The sequence below is a fragment of the Leucoraja erinacea genome, chromosome 29 (genome assembly GCF_028641065.1).
Source record: "Leucoraja erinacea ecotype New England chromosome 29, Leri_hhj_1, whole genome shotgun sequence".
Lineage (NCBI taxonomy): Eukaryota > Metazoa > Chordata > Chondrichthyes > Rajiformes > Rajidae > Leucoraja > Leucoraja erinaceus.
Genome location: NC_073405.1, coordinates 12757780 through 12773582, shown reverse-complemented (window position 1 = coordinate 12773582; position 15803 = coordinate 12757780). Strand labels below are relative to the sequence as shown.

The window sequence follows — 15803 nt, the reverse complement described above, 5'->3', positions numbered from 1 at the left end:
GTTTTTAAGGGGCCAAAGACTTTGGAAAAAAAATCTGTGGTGTTTTTGACAGAAGATAAGCAGCAGCATATGCCATGGAACACTCATGGCCAATCCCACGTGAACTTGTTCTAGTGTAATGATTCTTATTCACTGGATGTACAAGGAACATATTTATTTTGCATTACTACCGGACTCACCAGTGGTTGTAAGTGGTGTGGTCGTGAAGGTGGTGGTAGCTTCTGTTGTAGATGCACTTGTGCTGCCTGTAGTTGTTTCTATTGTCGTTGATGTGGGAACTGATGTGGTGCTTGAAGCTGTTGTAGTTGCCTCTGTACTTGTAGATGGTACTGTGGTTTCTGGAAAGGTGGAGATTTTTGATTCAGATAAATTTAAAGACTGAAGTCATTAGGGCAGAAAATGTATTGAACTACAATTTTGCTTTTTTTTATATCAATGTGATAATTTTCTTAAATATTCTGGAAAGTAGACCGCGCATTTGTTTTTAAGGGGCCAAAGGCTTTAGAAGCAAAATCTGTGGTGTTTTTGACAGAAGATATGCCAACAGTATATGCCGTGGAACACACATGGCCAATCCCACGTGAACTTGTTGTAGTGTAATGATTCTTATTCACTAGATGTACAAGGAACATATTTATTTTGCATTACTCTTGCCTACCGGACTCACCAGTGGTTGTAGGTGGTGTGGTCGTGAAGGTGGTGGTAGCTTCTGTTGTAGATGCACTTGTGCTGCCTGTAGTTGTTCCTATTGTCGTTGATGTGGGAACTGATGTTGTGCTTGAAGCTGTTGTAGTTGCCTCTGTACTTGTAGATGGTACAGTGGTTTCTGGAAAGGTGGAGATTTTTGATTCAGATAAATTTAAAGACAGAATTCATTAGGGCAGAAAATGTATTGAACTACAATTTTGCTTTTTTTTTGTATCAAAGTGATAATTATCTTAAATATTCTGGCAGAAGGCCGCATTTGTTTTTAAGGGGCCAAAGAATTTGGAAACAAAATCTGTGGTGTTTTTGACAGAAGATATGCCAACAGTATATGCCATGGAACACAAATGGCCAATCCCACGTGAACTTGTTCTAGTGTAATGATTCTTATTCACTGGATGTACAAGGAACATATTTATTTTGCATTACTCTTGCCTACCGAACTCACCAGTGGTTGTAAGTGGTGTGGTTGTGAAGGTGGTGGTAGCTTCTGTTGTAGATGCACTTGTGCTGCCTGTAGTTGTTTCTATTGTCGTTGATGTGGGAACTGATGTTGTGCTTGAAGCTGTTGTAGTTGCCTCTGTACTTGTAGATGGTACAGTGGTTTCTGGAAAGGTGGAGATTTTTGATTCAGAAAAATTTAAAGACAGAATTCATGAGGGCAGACAATGTATTGAACTACAATTTTGCTTTTTTTTGTATCAAAGTGATAATTATCTTAAATATTCTGGCAGAAGGCCGCATTTGTTTTTAAGGGGCCAAAGACTTTGGAAGCAAAATCTGTGGTGTTTTTGACAGAAGAAATGCAGCAGAATATGCCATGGAACACACATGGCCAATCCATGTTTACATGTTCTAGTGTAATGATTCTTATTCACTGGATGTACAAGGAACATATTTATTTTGCATTTCTCTTGCATATCGGACTCACCAGTGGTTGTAAGTGGTGTGGTCGTGAAGGTGGTGGTAGCTTCTGTTGTAGATGCACTTGTGCTGCCTGTAGTTGTTTCTATTGTCGTTGATGTGGGAACTGATGTGGTGCTTGAAGCTGTTGTAGTTGCCTCTGTACTTGTAGATGGTACTGTGGTTTCTGGAAAGGTGGAGATTTTTGATTCAGATAAATTTAAAGACTGAAGTCATTAGGGCAGAAAATGTATTGAACTACAATTTTGCTTTTTTTTTTTGTATCAACATGATAATTTTCTTAAATATTCTGGAAAGTAGACCGCATTTGTTTTCAAGGGACCAAAGAATTTGGAAAAAAAATCTGTGGTGTTTTTGACAGAAGATATGCAATAGTTTCTGCCATGGAACATACATGTCCAATCCACGTGAATTTGTTCTACTGTAATGATTCTTATTACTGGATGTGTATGGAACAAATTTATTTTGCATTACTGTAGCATTCTGGACTCACCAGTGGTTGTAAGTGGTGTGGTCGTGTAGGTGGTGGTTTCTTCTGTTGTAGAAGCACTTGTGCTGCCTGTAGTTGTTTCTATTGTCGTTGATGTGGGAACTGATGTGGTACTTGAAGCTGTTGTAGTTGCCTCTGTACTTGTAGATAGTACAGTGGTTTCTGGAAAGGTGGAGATTTTTGATTCAGACAATTTTAAAGGCAGAATTCATGCGGGCAGAAAATGTATTGAACTACAATTTTGCTTTTTTTTTGTATCAATGTGGTAATTTTCTTGAATATTCTGTGAAGTGGGCCGCATTTGTTTTTAAGGGGCCAAAGACTTTGGAAGTAAAATCTGTGGTGTTTTTGTCAGAAGAAATGCAACAGTATATGCCATGGAACATACATGGCCAATCCATGTTTACTTGTTCAAGTGTAATGATTCTTATTCACTGGATGTACAAGTAACATATTTATTTTGCAGTTCTCTTGCATACCGGACTCACCTGTGGTTGTAAGTGGTGTGGTCGTGAAGGTGGTGGTAGCTTCTGTTGTAGATTCACTTGTGCTGCCTGTAGTTGTTTCTATTGTCGTTGATGTGAGATCTGATGTGGTGCTTGAAGCTGTTGTGGTTGCCTCTGTACTTGTAGATGGTACAGTGGTTTCTGGAAAGGTGGAGATTTTAGGTTCAACTAAATTTAAAGTCCGGTGTCTTTCGGGGAGAAAATACATTGAATTTTCCTTTTTTTTGTATCAACGTGATAATGTTGTTGACTATTCTGGGAAGTAAGCCGCATGTGTTTTCAAGGTACCAAAGAATTTGGAAACATCACATGTGCGGTTTTTGACAGAAGATATGATAGTAGCATATGTCATGGAATATATATGGCGATTACATGTTAACTTATTCTATTGGTATGGTTTGTTTCTGGAAATGTGGAGATTTTAGGTTCAGGGCAATTCCATAATTTTGGACGTACATTTCAGACACTTAAATGAGTTGCCAATGGAAAAATAATTACAAAAGATGAATTTTTATTTGACCAATATGTGACATCTACTGAGTAGATATAAATATAGATATAAATATCATACAAACACCATAATGACCTTGTACTAATTAAAAAACACCATGTGGTCAGACGTATACAGAAAGGTGCGTTTTTCTGACAGGAAATTCAACTGAAAATTTCTGTGAAGTATACTGGCTATTTCTCAAAAATCAGACATAATAATTTCAGTTAGATGTCAAATGATGAGAAATGGCAAGAAGAATGTGTCCTTTTCTACTTTCAAGTAATGAATAATTAGCTTTTTTCTTTGTGTTGGACGTACAATATCCGACCTACAGTATTGTCGTTTTGGACGTACATGTGTGCATGTCTACTTGTTGCAGACATTTTGTTGGTAATTAAGCCCTTATTACATCACTAACTACTTGAATTTGTGTACATGGCAAATGAAACACACCATGGGTAACATACTTATTGATAATATCAATGACATTTATAAAGCTTTTAATACAATACCTTATGTTTCTAAGCGCTGTGAACAACCAAATATTACAAATATCACAAAACTCAACAAAACGATATCAAACTTAAACAAAAGAAATCTCATCAAATACAAAACAAAGAAAATTACTATTAACCATATACTTGATAACACTTCAACATTAAAATAGGTTTCATGTATTTGACAAATAGATTTTTGTGTATAGTGTGCATTGGGATCATGTTATTAGATCTGGAACATCTTTTCCCTTTGGAATTATTATATTGAAAATAAAGCTGCTCATAAATTTGAGATCCGGTATATAATTCTGTATATTGGAGTACAATTTGAATACTGTTAATGCAACTGTAAAAGTAACTTTTAATCCAACAACTTTCGCATAGACTAACTGAATTGTCATGCCTTCAAACAATGGCAGAACATTCTCACAAATTGATTATTTTGTTCCTCTCACACATTGTACAAGTGAATATTGTTTTTTATTTTAATTACTCAGAATTGGAAACAAAAACACTAAGGAACTAAGAAAAAAAATGAAATAATAAATTATAGACATCTTAGCAAGAAACAATATTCAATTCATATTTTCTTTGTGCAACATTTACACATTTCAAGATCTATTATTTTTCAATTCATACAGTAATCAACACAAAAGTGTCCTATATGTATTCTAGATGAAGTATGTTATGATTTTTGGCTAATTTACAAACACTGCAGCTTTATATTACACATAACAAAAACAGAAATATCGAGTTATATCTAGTCTAAAATATCCTTTGGGGAATTATTCACAGTGATAATGCAGATATTTAGTAAAATAAACAAAAATTTAAACTGACCTGATCTTGGGACTGGACATATATAGTTGACAAAATGGCAGAGTAGAGTGTAGTCCATGTAACTGGTGTCACAAATGTACATGGCCAAAAAGTGTGTTCTGCTAAAGCTTGAAACACTTTTGGGCAGTTGCTCAATTTTGGTGAAGCCGTTTTATAGAACTAGTGACCTACAGTGTAGAATCCAAGACATAAATATATTCAGGTTGCCTTGAAAGTGGCACATTTAGCACCTGGACAGTCTCAGAATCTTGAGAATCCTGGATAACATCATGAGGCATGAAGGCCTACATGAATGCTTACCTGTTTGAACACACCACAGTATGCATGAACGTCTCATTTCCATCGTCTTCACACTATTGATATTATGATCTTAGTAAACTTGTGTTGGAAACGAAGGTTTATTAATTATAGTGCTACACACTTATAATGACACAGGGATATTGTGCTGTAATTACAAGGCCTTAAGGCATATTAATATGGCAGAAACTTATTCATTATAAATGCCGTGTCGGACGTACATGAATATATGATGTCGGACTTACAAAAAAAGTGTACGTCCGACCACACATTTTTTCCTTAATTAGAGATAATTAAATGAATCTAATGTAACGTCTTTGCAGAGGATCTAGAGCTTGCTTTGCATTGAGATCCTGCAGTTAATTGGGGTCTTTGTCTTACTAAAAAAATCAAAAAATCATGTTTTTTTTGTGTCAGACGCACATGACCAAAGTACATATAATATTATAAGTAATAAATCACAACTTCACATTTTCTAATGTACGATCATGGATACATTGGTTATACTGTTTATATCTATCATAGTGAGTGACATAATTCACTTCATTTTCATTTAGAAAAAACAAGAAATTAATCAGTACATGCAAGTGGCAATATATTGGCTGTCGTTGAATGCTTCCGTCGGAGCAGTCTGGTGACCTTGAACTTGGTCTAGTGTATCTGTAACTTACATATTTTGATAGTTCACATCTTTACCTTTAAAATGATATAACATTACCTTTATAACGATATAACATATAAACAATGATTGAACAAATTTGATTATTTTGAAAATGTAGCCTACTGGTTAATATATTTATGGAACTGCCCTTCAGGTAAATTTAAAGACTGGAATTTTAAGGGCAGAAAATGCATTGAATTGTAATTTTGCATCTTTTTGTATCAACAAGATAATTTGTGGGATATTCTGGCGAGGCGGTCGCATATGTTTTCAAGAAACAAAATAATTTGGAAACATCATCTGTGGTGTTTGTGATAGAAGATATGCCATAGCATATGCCAAGAAACACACATGGCCAATCCATGTTAACTTTTTCTATTTGTAATGATTCATCCAATGGATGTGTAAGGAACAGATTTAATTTGGATTACTCTGGCATAACATACTCACCAGTGGTTGTAAGTGGTGTCGTCATGAAGGTGGTGGTAGCTTCTGTTGTAGATGCACTTGTGCTGCCTGTAATTGCCTCTGTACTTGTAGATGCTACAGTGGTTTCTGTAAAGGTGGAGATTTTAGGTTCAGGTAAATTTAAAGACTGGATTCTTAATGGGCCTGTCCCAGTTCGGCGACTTTTTAGACGACTGCAGGAGACTATGCTGTCGCCACATGTTCGCGGGTGGTTGCCGGGGAGTCGCCTTCATGGTCATGAGAAGTTCACGCATTCTGGGAACTAGTCGCGGTCTCAGTCTGGTTGCCGCGAATTTTTCAACATGTTGAAAAGCTAGTGGCAACCAGAATGAAGCCACATTGGAGAGTAGCAAGATTTATCGCGCCGGAGGTAGGTCGCAAGGAGATTCTAGTGGGTTGCCAGGAGGTCGAAGATTGTCGTAGGTTCTCGTAGGTTGTGGCCGGTGCTGACCGGTGAATTTCATTGGCTCATTGGGAAATAAAAACGTAAGCAGTATTTTTCAGAACTAAGGATAATGGACCGGTAATGTTAATGTCCACCGAGCTTCACAGCCGTGTATCTGTGGCTTCTTAAAAGTTGTCTCCACTCCTTCTTCACCTTTCTCCCCCCTTCACCACCTTCTTCCCCCCTCCCCCCCCTCCCTCTCTTTTAAAGGACTTAGATGACCCTTCCTGTACACTGTGCTTTCACTGTCTTAATTACAGCGCCAACCTTTCTGTTGATGGCGGCGCGTGTCTGAATCACATTGGCTTTGCTCAATTTCACTCAGACAGCGCTCCCCCCGCTTACTCTGTCCCCCGCCTGCATAACTGGCTGGTAAAGGAAGCGATATGTATGTGTGTGTTCCACTCATTACATAGCCGGCAAAATTGCCTAAAGGGGGCAGGCCCATACTGGCAGTAAATGCATTGAATTGCAATTTTGCTTCGTTTTGTATCAAGGTGACAATTTGTGGAATATTCAGAGAAGTCGGACGCATGTGTTTTCAAGAGACCAAAGAATTTGGAAACATAATGTGTGCTGATATTGACAGAAGTTATGCCAGCATCATAAGTCATGGAATATATATGGTGAATACATGTTTACTTGTTATATTTGTAATGCTTCTTATTCACAGGAGGTTTAAGGAACAGATTTATTGGGCGTTCCTCTGGCATAGTGTTTGTAAGTGGTGTGGTCGTGAAGGTGGTGATAGCTTCTGTTGTAGATACACTTATGCTGCCTGTAGTCGTTTCTGTTGTCATTGATGTTGGAACTGATGTGGTGCTTGAAGCTGTTGTAGTTGCCTCTGTACTTGTAGATGGTACAGTGGTTTCTGGAATGATGGAGATTTTTGGTTCAGGTATTTCTAAAGACTGGAATCTTAAGGCAGAAAATATATCGAACTACAATTTAGCATTTATTTTTGACCGTTGGTAATTTGTTGATTAGTCTGGGAAGTTGGCTGCATGCATTTACAGGAGACCAACACTGTTGCAAAGATCAGCTGTGGAGTTTTTGACAGACGGAATATCAGCAGCATACAGTATGTGAAGAAATACATATGGCCAATCCATGTTGACATGTTATATTTGTCATGCTTCTCATTCACAGTAAGCAATAGACTTTATTTTGCATTATTCTTGTATGGTCATGATGGTGGTGGTAAGTTTAAAGACTGGAAACCTAATGGTCAAAAATTAAGTGAAATCTTATTTTGCCTTATTTGTATCTGCCTATCCTTGAATATCCTGTGAAGCAGGCTGTGTACGTCTTTTTAATGTATTTGGAAATATCGGCTGTTATGTTTTTGACAGAAGATGTTCCCGCAGCGTATGTGAAGAAATATATCTGGCCAATCCAAGTTAACGTTATATGTGCGATGATTCTTGTTTACAGGATGTGGAAGGAACAGATTTATTTTGCATTTCTCTCGCATACTGGACTCACCATTGGTCGCAGATTGTGCGGTCGTGGCGTTCTTAGCTTCCGTTGTATATGTACTGATGTAGCCTGTAGGTGTTTGTGCTGTCGTATTTGATTCTGTTGTAGTGGGAGAAAGTAGACCTCAGGTTCCTTTTGAAATGTTTCTTTCTTATTTTAAACCAGTGCCATTTCGTTTTCGACTCTCGTACATGTCCTTCATAATTTTATTAATCTCTATAAAGTAACCCTTCGGTATACCGCACTCCGAGGAAAAGATATTCATCATTTCCATCGTTGCCTTATACCTCAAACCTTCCAGACTCAGAAATGTCTTCAAAAATATTTTATGCACCTTTTCAGCTGAATTACATTCTTGCTAGCAGGGCGACTGGAACTGTACACATTATTCCAAAAGTTGCCCTACTAACATCTGTACATTTGTTACATGATGTCCCAACTCCTTTACTCAATACACTGACCAATTAAGGAACCTTCTTCACCACCCTGTCCACCTTTGTTGCCACTTTAGTGGAACTCTTTACCTGCACCCCAGGATCTCTTGTTTAGGCAACATTCCCTAGAGACCTAATATATACTGTTGTGTGTGATAATATACTGTACTGTGTAATTCTTGTCCTGGTTTGTCTAAACAGAATGCAGCATTCATTATCTGAATTAAACTCAATTTGACATACCTCAGCCTATTGGCCCAGGAACAAAATACCATTGTCAACTTTAGCATCAATTTTAGTGTTGTCCACACACTTACTAACTATTCCATCTGCATTTGCATCCAAATTGTGAATATAAATTAAAAAAACAACAGTGGACTCATCACCGATCCCTGCATCACCCCATTTGTTACAGGTGTTGAGTATCAATAAAAACATGTACTACCTTCCTCTGTCTCCTAATTTCAAGCCAATTTTGTATCCGGTTGGCTCAATTGTTCAGGATCTCACCATCTAGACCAGCCTACCATACTGCACCTTGTCAAAGGCCTTGCTCGTGTCCACGAAGACAGTGTCCACTCCACTGTCGTCATTCATCTCTTGGTCACCAGACAACTCAATCAAAATTGTGAGATACAATTACTCATGCCTAAAACCATGCTGACATTCCCTAATCACTGCTGCCTCCTTGATTTGATGCTGCCTCTCAGAATCCCCTCCAAAAAAAATGTTGCGACACTTGAGGAAACACGACGCATCAATACGTCACCGCCACGTCACGCCGCATCACGGCGCAACATTTTCGGTGACTTGATACGTCAGTCAATGATGCCGGCAGTCGCCAAAATAATCGGCAAGTGGGACAGGCCCTTAAGAGTTCCAGCACCTTCTCTACTGTAATGTGGTCTCTCTTCAAGTCATCTCTATTAATCTCCCTGAGTACCCTCAAATCCATACCTTTCTTCATGGATAATGCAGATAGTTTTCATGCCAGACTTCACCTCTCTCCTGTGATCTTGTTAATCTATTTCCACTTTTGCCTTTCATTTGTTTATTTAGTTTAGAGAGTGTGGAAACAGGCCCTTCGGCCCACCAAGTCCGCGCCAACCAGCGATACCCGCACATTAGCACTATCCCATTCACACTGGGGACAATTTACACATACACCAAGTCAATTAACCTACAAACAGTTTTTTTTCATTTCAACTTTATGGCCATATATATTATTGACTGAGAAACCTTCACTGAACTTACTCAAGAAGTCCACTTCATCCTTGATTCCAAGCCTTAAGCATGAACGGTTCTAGTCGATATTTAGAACTTTAAAATCTACTATTACACCATGCTATTCATGCAGCTATCAGTGATCTCCCTACAACTTTCCTCTTCAACTCCCAATGACTATTGAGGGGCCTACAATACAAGCCCATCACCTCTTCTTATTCACAGCCTCACTAGATGATGCCCCTGTAAATAATAATGATCACCTTATTCATCACTCGCACCTTAACACTTTAATCCAAACTTTCTGTTTTCTGTAAAAATGGTAACCTATTCATTCTTAATCTTAACGCTGCTCCTTGGGTGTGGTCATGCATATGTTGCTCAGCAGCATATCAAAACTATCTTGACAATCCACGTTTGGTTACTGAGCAATCCCATTCCCCAGCAATTTTCCATGTAACCAATTCTCTCCACGTCCCCCTCATCTTCTCTGGATTCTAACATTCACCGACACACTGGTGGCCATTTACAAAGGCATCTGTGAAGACCTGGGGGAAACCCACATGACCACAAGTAAACTCCACGCACCAGAGGTGAGGATTGAATCTGGATTGCTGGATTTTGCATACTCAATCTATACTACTACTAAAACTCTTCGTCTTGTTTGTGGCTGGCTGTGTGTATGTGTATGTGTCAATTTCTATTTTCCTATTTTCTTCCAAACGCTAGGCCACAGCCTTTCCATTTTCACGCATTCTATTCACATTTTTCCCATCGAGGTGATAAACACCTTCCCGTCGCATTCCCACCTATATTTCCACACTTTTTAATCGTTTAAAAAAAACAAAAAACAGAAACCTCACCCATTTCGTTAAAAAATAACCCCTGAGTGACATCACAACGCATTTGCAAGGCAGGACGGGACACTGCGGGAGGGAACGCACTCCAGCGCACATGCGTGGTGCCCGCTGCCCACCCCCGACACCTGGTGGCGAGGGTGGAGCCGTGGCCCTGGCTGGAGCTGAGCCTGGTGATCGAGTTGGAGTGAGAGCCGAGCCCGGGGCTAGGGATGGGGCTGTGACTGCCGACGCCAGACACCTTATGGCAAGGGTGGAGCCGTGGCCCTGGCTGGAGCCGAGCCTGGTGCTCGAGCTGGAGTGAGAGCCGAGCCCGGGGCTGAAAAAAATGCCGCCGCTGGAACCAGGCCAGGGCCGGGCCGAGTACGAGAACCAGGCTGAGTTGCAGGCCCTGGCGCTGCTCTACAACCTGGGTAGAACCTGGGGCAGGGAATGGGAGTTAGGGGAGGAGGATGAGAGAAATGAGGAGGAGAGAGATGAGGTGGGGGGTGGGGTGGTAGAGGGAGATGGAGGGGGGGGGGGGGGGGGGGGGGGAGGAGGGAGATGGAGGGAGTGGGGGGGAGAGAGGGGTGAAAAAGGTGAGAGGGAGAGAATGAGGGAGGGGAGGGGTTGGGAGAAGGAGAGACAGAAAAAGAAAGGGGGGAGAGAGAGACGTGTGTGTGATCTCCCTCTCTCTCTCTCCCTCTCTCTCTCTCTCACCCTCTCCCCCTCTCCCTCTCCCTCTCCCTCTCTACCCTCCCTCCCCAACTCCACCCCCACCCTCTGCCTACCCCTCTCCCGCCCTCACAGCCCGCCTCTACCCACCTCCCCCCCCCAGCCCTCCTCCCTCTCTCCTCCCTCCCCCCTCCCTCCCTCTCCCTCTCCCCTCTCTACCCTTCCCTCTACCCCCCTTCCTCTCTACCCCCCTCCCCTCTCTACCCTCCCCTCCCTCTCTAACACCTCTCCCTCTCTACCCCCCTCCCTCTCTATGGATTGGAGAGGGAGGGTGAAGAGGAAGAGGAGGGAGTGCTGGGGGATGAGGAGAAATGAGCAGCGCCTGCGCAGTTGGGGGCTATGCATGAGTGGCGCAATGTTGCATTCGGGGAAACGGTTTACATTGGGGGAGCAGATGAGTGGTGGAATCGTACATTGGGGGAGCAGTTGGAGGGGGTGGTCTGCACTTAACCTGCAAAGTAATGCCTCCATCTTCTACATCACAATGGGAACCCGACAACTGCGCCTGCGCAGTTGGGAGCTATGGGTGAGTGGTGGAATATTGCGTTCGGGGACCAGCCCTCGTCTGGCGACGCCCCCCCCCCTTCACTTTGGGGGGACGGGACCCAACTTGGTCTAGTTTATTCTAAGGTTTTGTATCATCGTTACAATCGTAACATTTTTATACAAATACAATCATGTGTTCCTATTAAAAACACTGTTAACTCTCTGCATGCCGAATTCCTTAAGCTTTGCAATAAAACAAACACCTGCAAAATTTACCCTATTAAAAGCCAGTAGAGTTTCAGTCATTATTACTGGGATTGCATTTTCACCTTCTTCAAATAGAAAACTGCACAGTTTCTGTTGTTCTCATTCTGACAAACATGACAAATCAATTTTTGAAGAAAGATTTATAATTGTTTTTGGCACATCATGCCTTTGGCACAGGAAGAACATCCTTCACAAAACACTGATTTCTCCATACTTAAGCTCTTTCTATACTTAAAACTCCTGCACACCAAAAACAAATATCTCTATGTAATTTTGGTAGTGACTAGACTAAACTACATTTCATGCTAATGTAAATGTAATGTAAATGTAATGGAGGCTAATGTAAATAATCATAACTGCAGCTAAGATTTAGCTTAATTTACAATTTGACAATCCAAATGTACCTTGTGTTTAACCACGACCAAAGCAGAATACTGGTAAATTTCTTTGAATAATATGACAGCAAATCAAATAATTTCTAACAGCTTAATCCCCCTTCCACTTAATCCCCACTTCCCCGATTTCACAATCAATCACAATCACAATAATACTTTATTCGTCAAATATGTTTTGCAACATATGAGGAATTTCATTTGCCAAGTCAGTCATACAAAATAAAAAGCAACGGAACAAACAAAACACATTTTAACATAAACGTCCATCACAGAGTTCCTCCACATTCCTCACTGTGATGGAAGGCAAAACTCTTCCCTTTGCTCTCCCGTGGTCGGCGGCCTCAGGCCCTCCGTTGACGGGATGATCTTGACTCCCGTTGCCGGCGGCGGGCCCTCCCCGTCGAGGCAATCCACTCCTGCATCGGGGGATGTCAGCTCCCCCGCGCCGGACGATTGAACCCCGCATCGGGGCTGGTCGAACCTTCCGACACGTTGGAGCTCCTGAAATCCACGGCCTCTCCTGAGACTGCAAGCTCTCGATGTAAAGTCCGCAGGCCGCAGTTGGAGCAATCCCAGGCAAGGGATCGACTCCAATGTAAGTCCATGCCCCGTGGTGGGGCCCAAGGTCAGTCCGAGGAGACTTCCAGCTCCATCGATGGTAGGCCGCAGAGCGACCGGAGAATGCGATCCGAAAATTAATCACTTCTCCAGCAAGGTAAGAAACTGAAAAAAAAAAATTCCCCCTACCCCCACATAGAACAAACCGGCGAACATTTACACAAACTTTTAATACACACACAAAATAAAAAAAAGATGAAAAAGCAGACTGTTGGTGGGGCTGCCAATCGTGCAGCGCCCCTGGTGGTCGTTTACCAAATCCCAGACAATTTTGTCTGACAAGCTGCTCCAGTACCACATCCCATCACAGTGCAATTTTTCTACGTTAAAATGATCCAGTAGATCCTCTGGATCCTATGATCAGTTTTCCCTTGCAACTGATCTGATCTGAAAGCTGGCCCTTAAACCATCTTAATGGTATGTGCACATTAGCTTAAAATATTTACTCACTGAAATAAATTGCTATGTAAGCATTAAATGCAAACATATAATTAATCTGTCTGCAAATAATTAAATAACAATTATAGCATCAAAAGCATATGAAAACATCGCATCCCTATTGATAAAACAATTAAGTACCTTTTCACAGCATGGCATAATAATTTTGAATGGACATTAAACAAGATCATTCCTAATGAAATTAATTCCTTATGGTATTAAATGACTGAATTAAAAAAAAAAAAACTAAATTTAACTGAGTTGATTTTTTCTGAGATTTTATGCTTTTGATTCAAACAAATTTAAAAATCTATTGATTTTTCTATTGACAATCCATCATTTTGTTTCTCATGATTAAGTAATATTCAAGGTAGGCTCACATGACAGATATCTTTGCCATGCTTGTTATTTTTTCCAACACTTAGCACATATCTGAATTTATTGTAAGTTTCCATTCCTGCAAGTTAAGCTCTATTTCAATGTTTTTAAACCTAATGCTACTATTACTAAATCAGTGCTTTCTATTGTCAAATCATGAACTTCTAAATACAGATTTTAAAAAAAAATCCACTTTGAAATAATACCCTGAAAACGTATTGCAATATTGTTCTAAATGTCCATGTATTGGTGGCCCAATTATGCTTGAAAGAAATTTATGCCATAGGCAAAATAAAAAAAGCTGAGTTTCTGAAAGAATTTGCAAATACTTTTAAAAATACCAGTCTCCAACAGTGACAGTGACAACAAAGTAAAAGTTGCCAGTATTTCCTAAACAATGCTATGAAAATCTCATCATCCTCAACTGCAAGGGTTGATGGAGAATATATAATGATTTTAAGCAGTTAATAGTTATTTTATTTATTTACACTCTATTGACAATTAAAAAAGAACAAGTTTTTGCATAACTGTCATAATCACTCTGTCTATTAACAGAATCAGCACAAACATTTGCTATAGGTTCTTACCTGAAGAAATTGTGTGGTAGATAAGTACGTGCCAAAATAACGTCAGTAACGTAAACTTTTTATGATCCATTTCGCCAAAGGACGAAGTCTGAAAATAGCAGGTAACGAATCTGCACTGTCTCAAGACTAAATGCTCAGGTGTATTTGAAACCTTTCTTGTTTCAAATATGGAGCTGTATATGACGTCTGCACGACACCACACCTTTTCTTTCTAAATGGAAGCTTGGCAAAGCAAGGAATATGTGTGTAATCATGACAGTGAGTGAGGATAGAGAGCTTCCACACCCTGATAATCGTCAGTATGCTTGTTTTATTTTGGGCTGCATTGTCTGACATTTTTAAAGCACTTCAATGTTTTCAATAGTTTCAATATTTTCAATATTTTCAATAGTGCACAGAAATCTCTAAAACCAAAACAATCTGCAGATACTAGTAAATGAAAGTATGCTATTATAAAAAATAAAAGCAGAAAAAGCTGGGAAAACTCAGATGGCTAAAGACAGCTAAAGCACTCAATGTTTCTCTTTCCACCACTGTCTGACCTGCTGAATTTTTACAACCTTTTTTTGTTTTCTATAAATACAGTAAATTCTCGTTACAATGGACCATGAGGGGTAATTGTGTCCTTTATTGCCGATTGTCTGCTATAATCTAGTAAGGTATGATCATTGTATGTAGTAGGAACAAAGAATTGCAGATGGTGGTTAATGCACTAAAGGACACAAACTGCTGGAGTAATTCAGCACCTCTGGAGAACATGGATAAGTAACGTCAGGACGCTTCTTAAGACTGATTCAGTCTGCTAAGTTACTCCAGCACTTTGTGTTGTTTCACCTTAAAATTAGGCGCCAATGCCGCTATCTCCACCAGCGAGCCCTTCTTCACCAGCTACCATATTTTCCGGTGGAAGCGGCTGTTGTTTTGTGGCTCACATTGGAGCCCCTGACTAGCAGCGCTTTCTTCAAGCCGCCATGGACAGGATGCACTCAGCCACCATGGGGCTCCCTCTTCTCTCACGGGCTGCTTCTTCTTCCGATCAGTCGCCTTGTCTGCACCCAACTGCACCTGCAACCTCCCCCTCCTCTCTCGCCGATTTGTCCACTATGCCGCAACCCCCTCCACCGCCGTCTCCGCCTCCTCTTTCTCCCCCGCAGTCGCTGACATCTACCAAGATGATGCACGTGGACTCAGACATACATATAGACACACAATATGATATATCAATTATGCATAAGTTATAAATAACTACTACGCGACAGTAAAAAGAAAGAAAGCTGCACAAAAAAGCAAGACATTAGTACAAAAATACATAATTACAAAACTAGTCCATGGTAATGAAAGAGGTGAAAGAGATGAAATGCCAGGACTAGAGGGTCTGAGCTGTAGCGAGAGGCTGGGACTCTATTCCTTGGAGTGAGGAGGATGAGGGGTAATCTTATAGAGGTCTATAACCTCTATATGAACATCTATGTGAGAGGAATAGATCAGAGAGATGCAGAGTCTCTTGCGCAGAGTGGGGGAATTGAGGACCAGAGGACACAGGTTTAAGGTGAAGGGGAAAGGATTTATTAGAAATCTGATGGGTAACTTTTTCACACAA

The 15803-nt window shown here is 40.4% G+C and overlaps 1 protein-coding gene across 2 annotated transcripts; it reads right to left on the bottom strand.

Annotated features, from left to right (window-relative positions):
• Window positions 1-1899: 1899 nt before the first annotated feature.
• Window positions 1900-14716, bottom strand: LOC129711177 (integumentary mucin A.1-like). Of its 2 annotated transcripts, XM_055658637.1 has the most exons (5): window positions 14204-14655; window positions 7812-7904; window positions 5864-5968; window positions 2608-2766; window positions 1900-2281 (listed from the first exon to the last, which is right to left on the bottom strand). In XM_055658637.1, the coding sequence occupies exons 1-5, from the start codon at window positions 14271-14273 to the stop codon at window positions 2100-2102; spliced, it is 609 nt and encodes a 202-aa protein (XP_055514612.1). In that variant the 5' UTR covers window positions 14274-14655; the 3' UTR covers window positions 1900-2099. The 2 variants fall into 2 exon arrangements, with proteins under 2 accessions (XP_055514612.1, XP_055514615.1); XM_055658640.1 differs by lacking the exon at window positions 7812-7904 and having other exon boundaries at window positions 14204-14716.
• Window positions 14717-15803: the final 1087 nt, after the last annotated feature.

What these genes read in the sequence shown, in the direction of transcription:
- LOC129711177 (XM_055658637.1), bottom strand. Translation starts at nt 14,273, where the DNA reads ATGGATCATAAAAAGTTTACGTTACTGACGTTATTTTGGCACGTACTT. An exon ending in GACACCACTTACAACCACTG is followed by an intron (nt 2,767 to 5,863) that starts GTGAGTATGTTA and finishes CCACCTTTCCAG; the next exon opens with AAACCACTGTACCATCTACA. An exon ending in CACACCACTTACAACCACAG is followed by an intron (nt 2,282 to 2,607) that starts GTGAGTCCGGTA and finishes CCACCTTTCCAG; the next exon opens with AAACCACTGTACTATCTACA.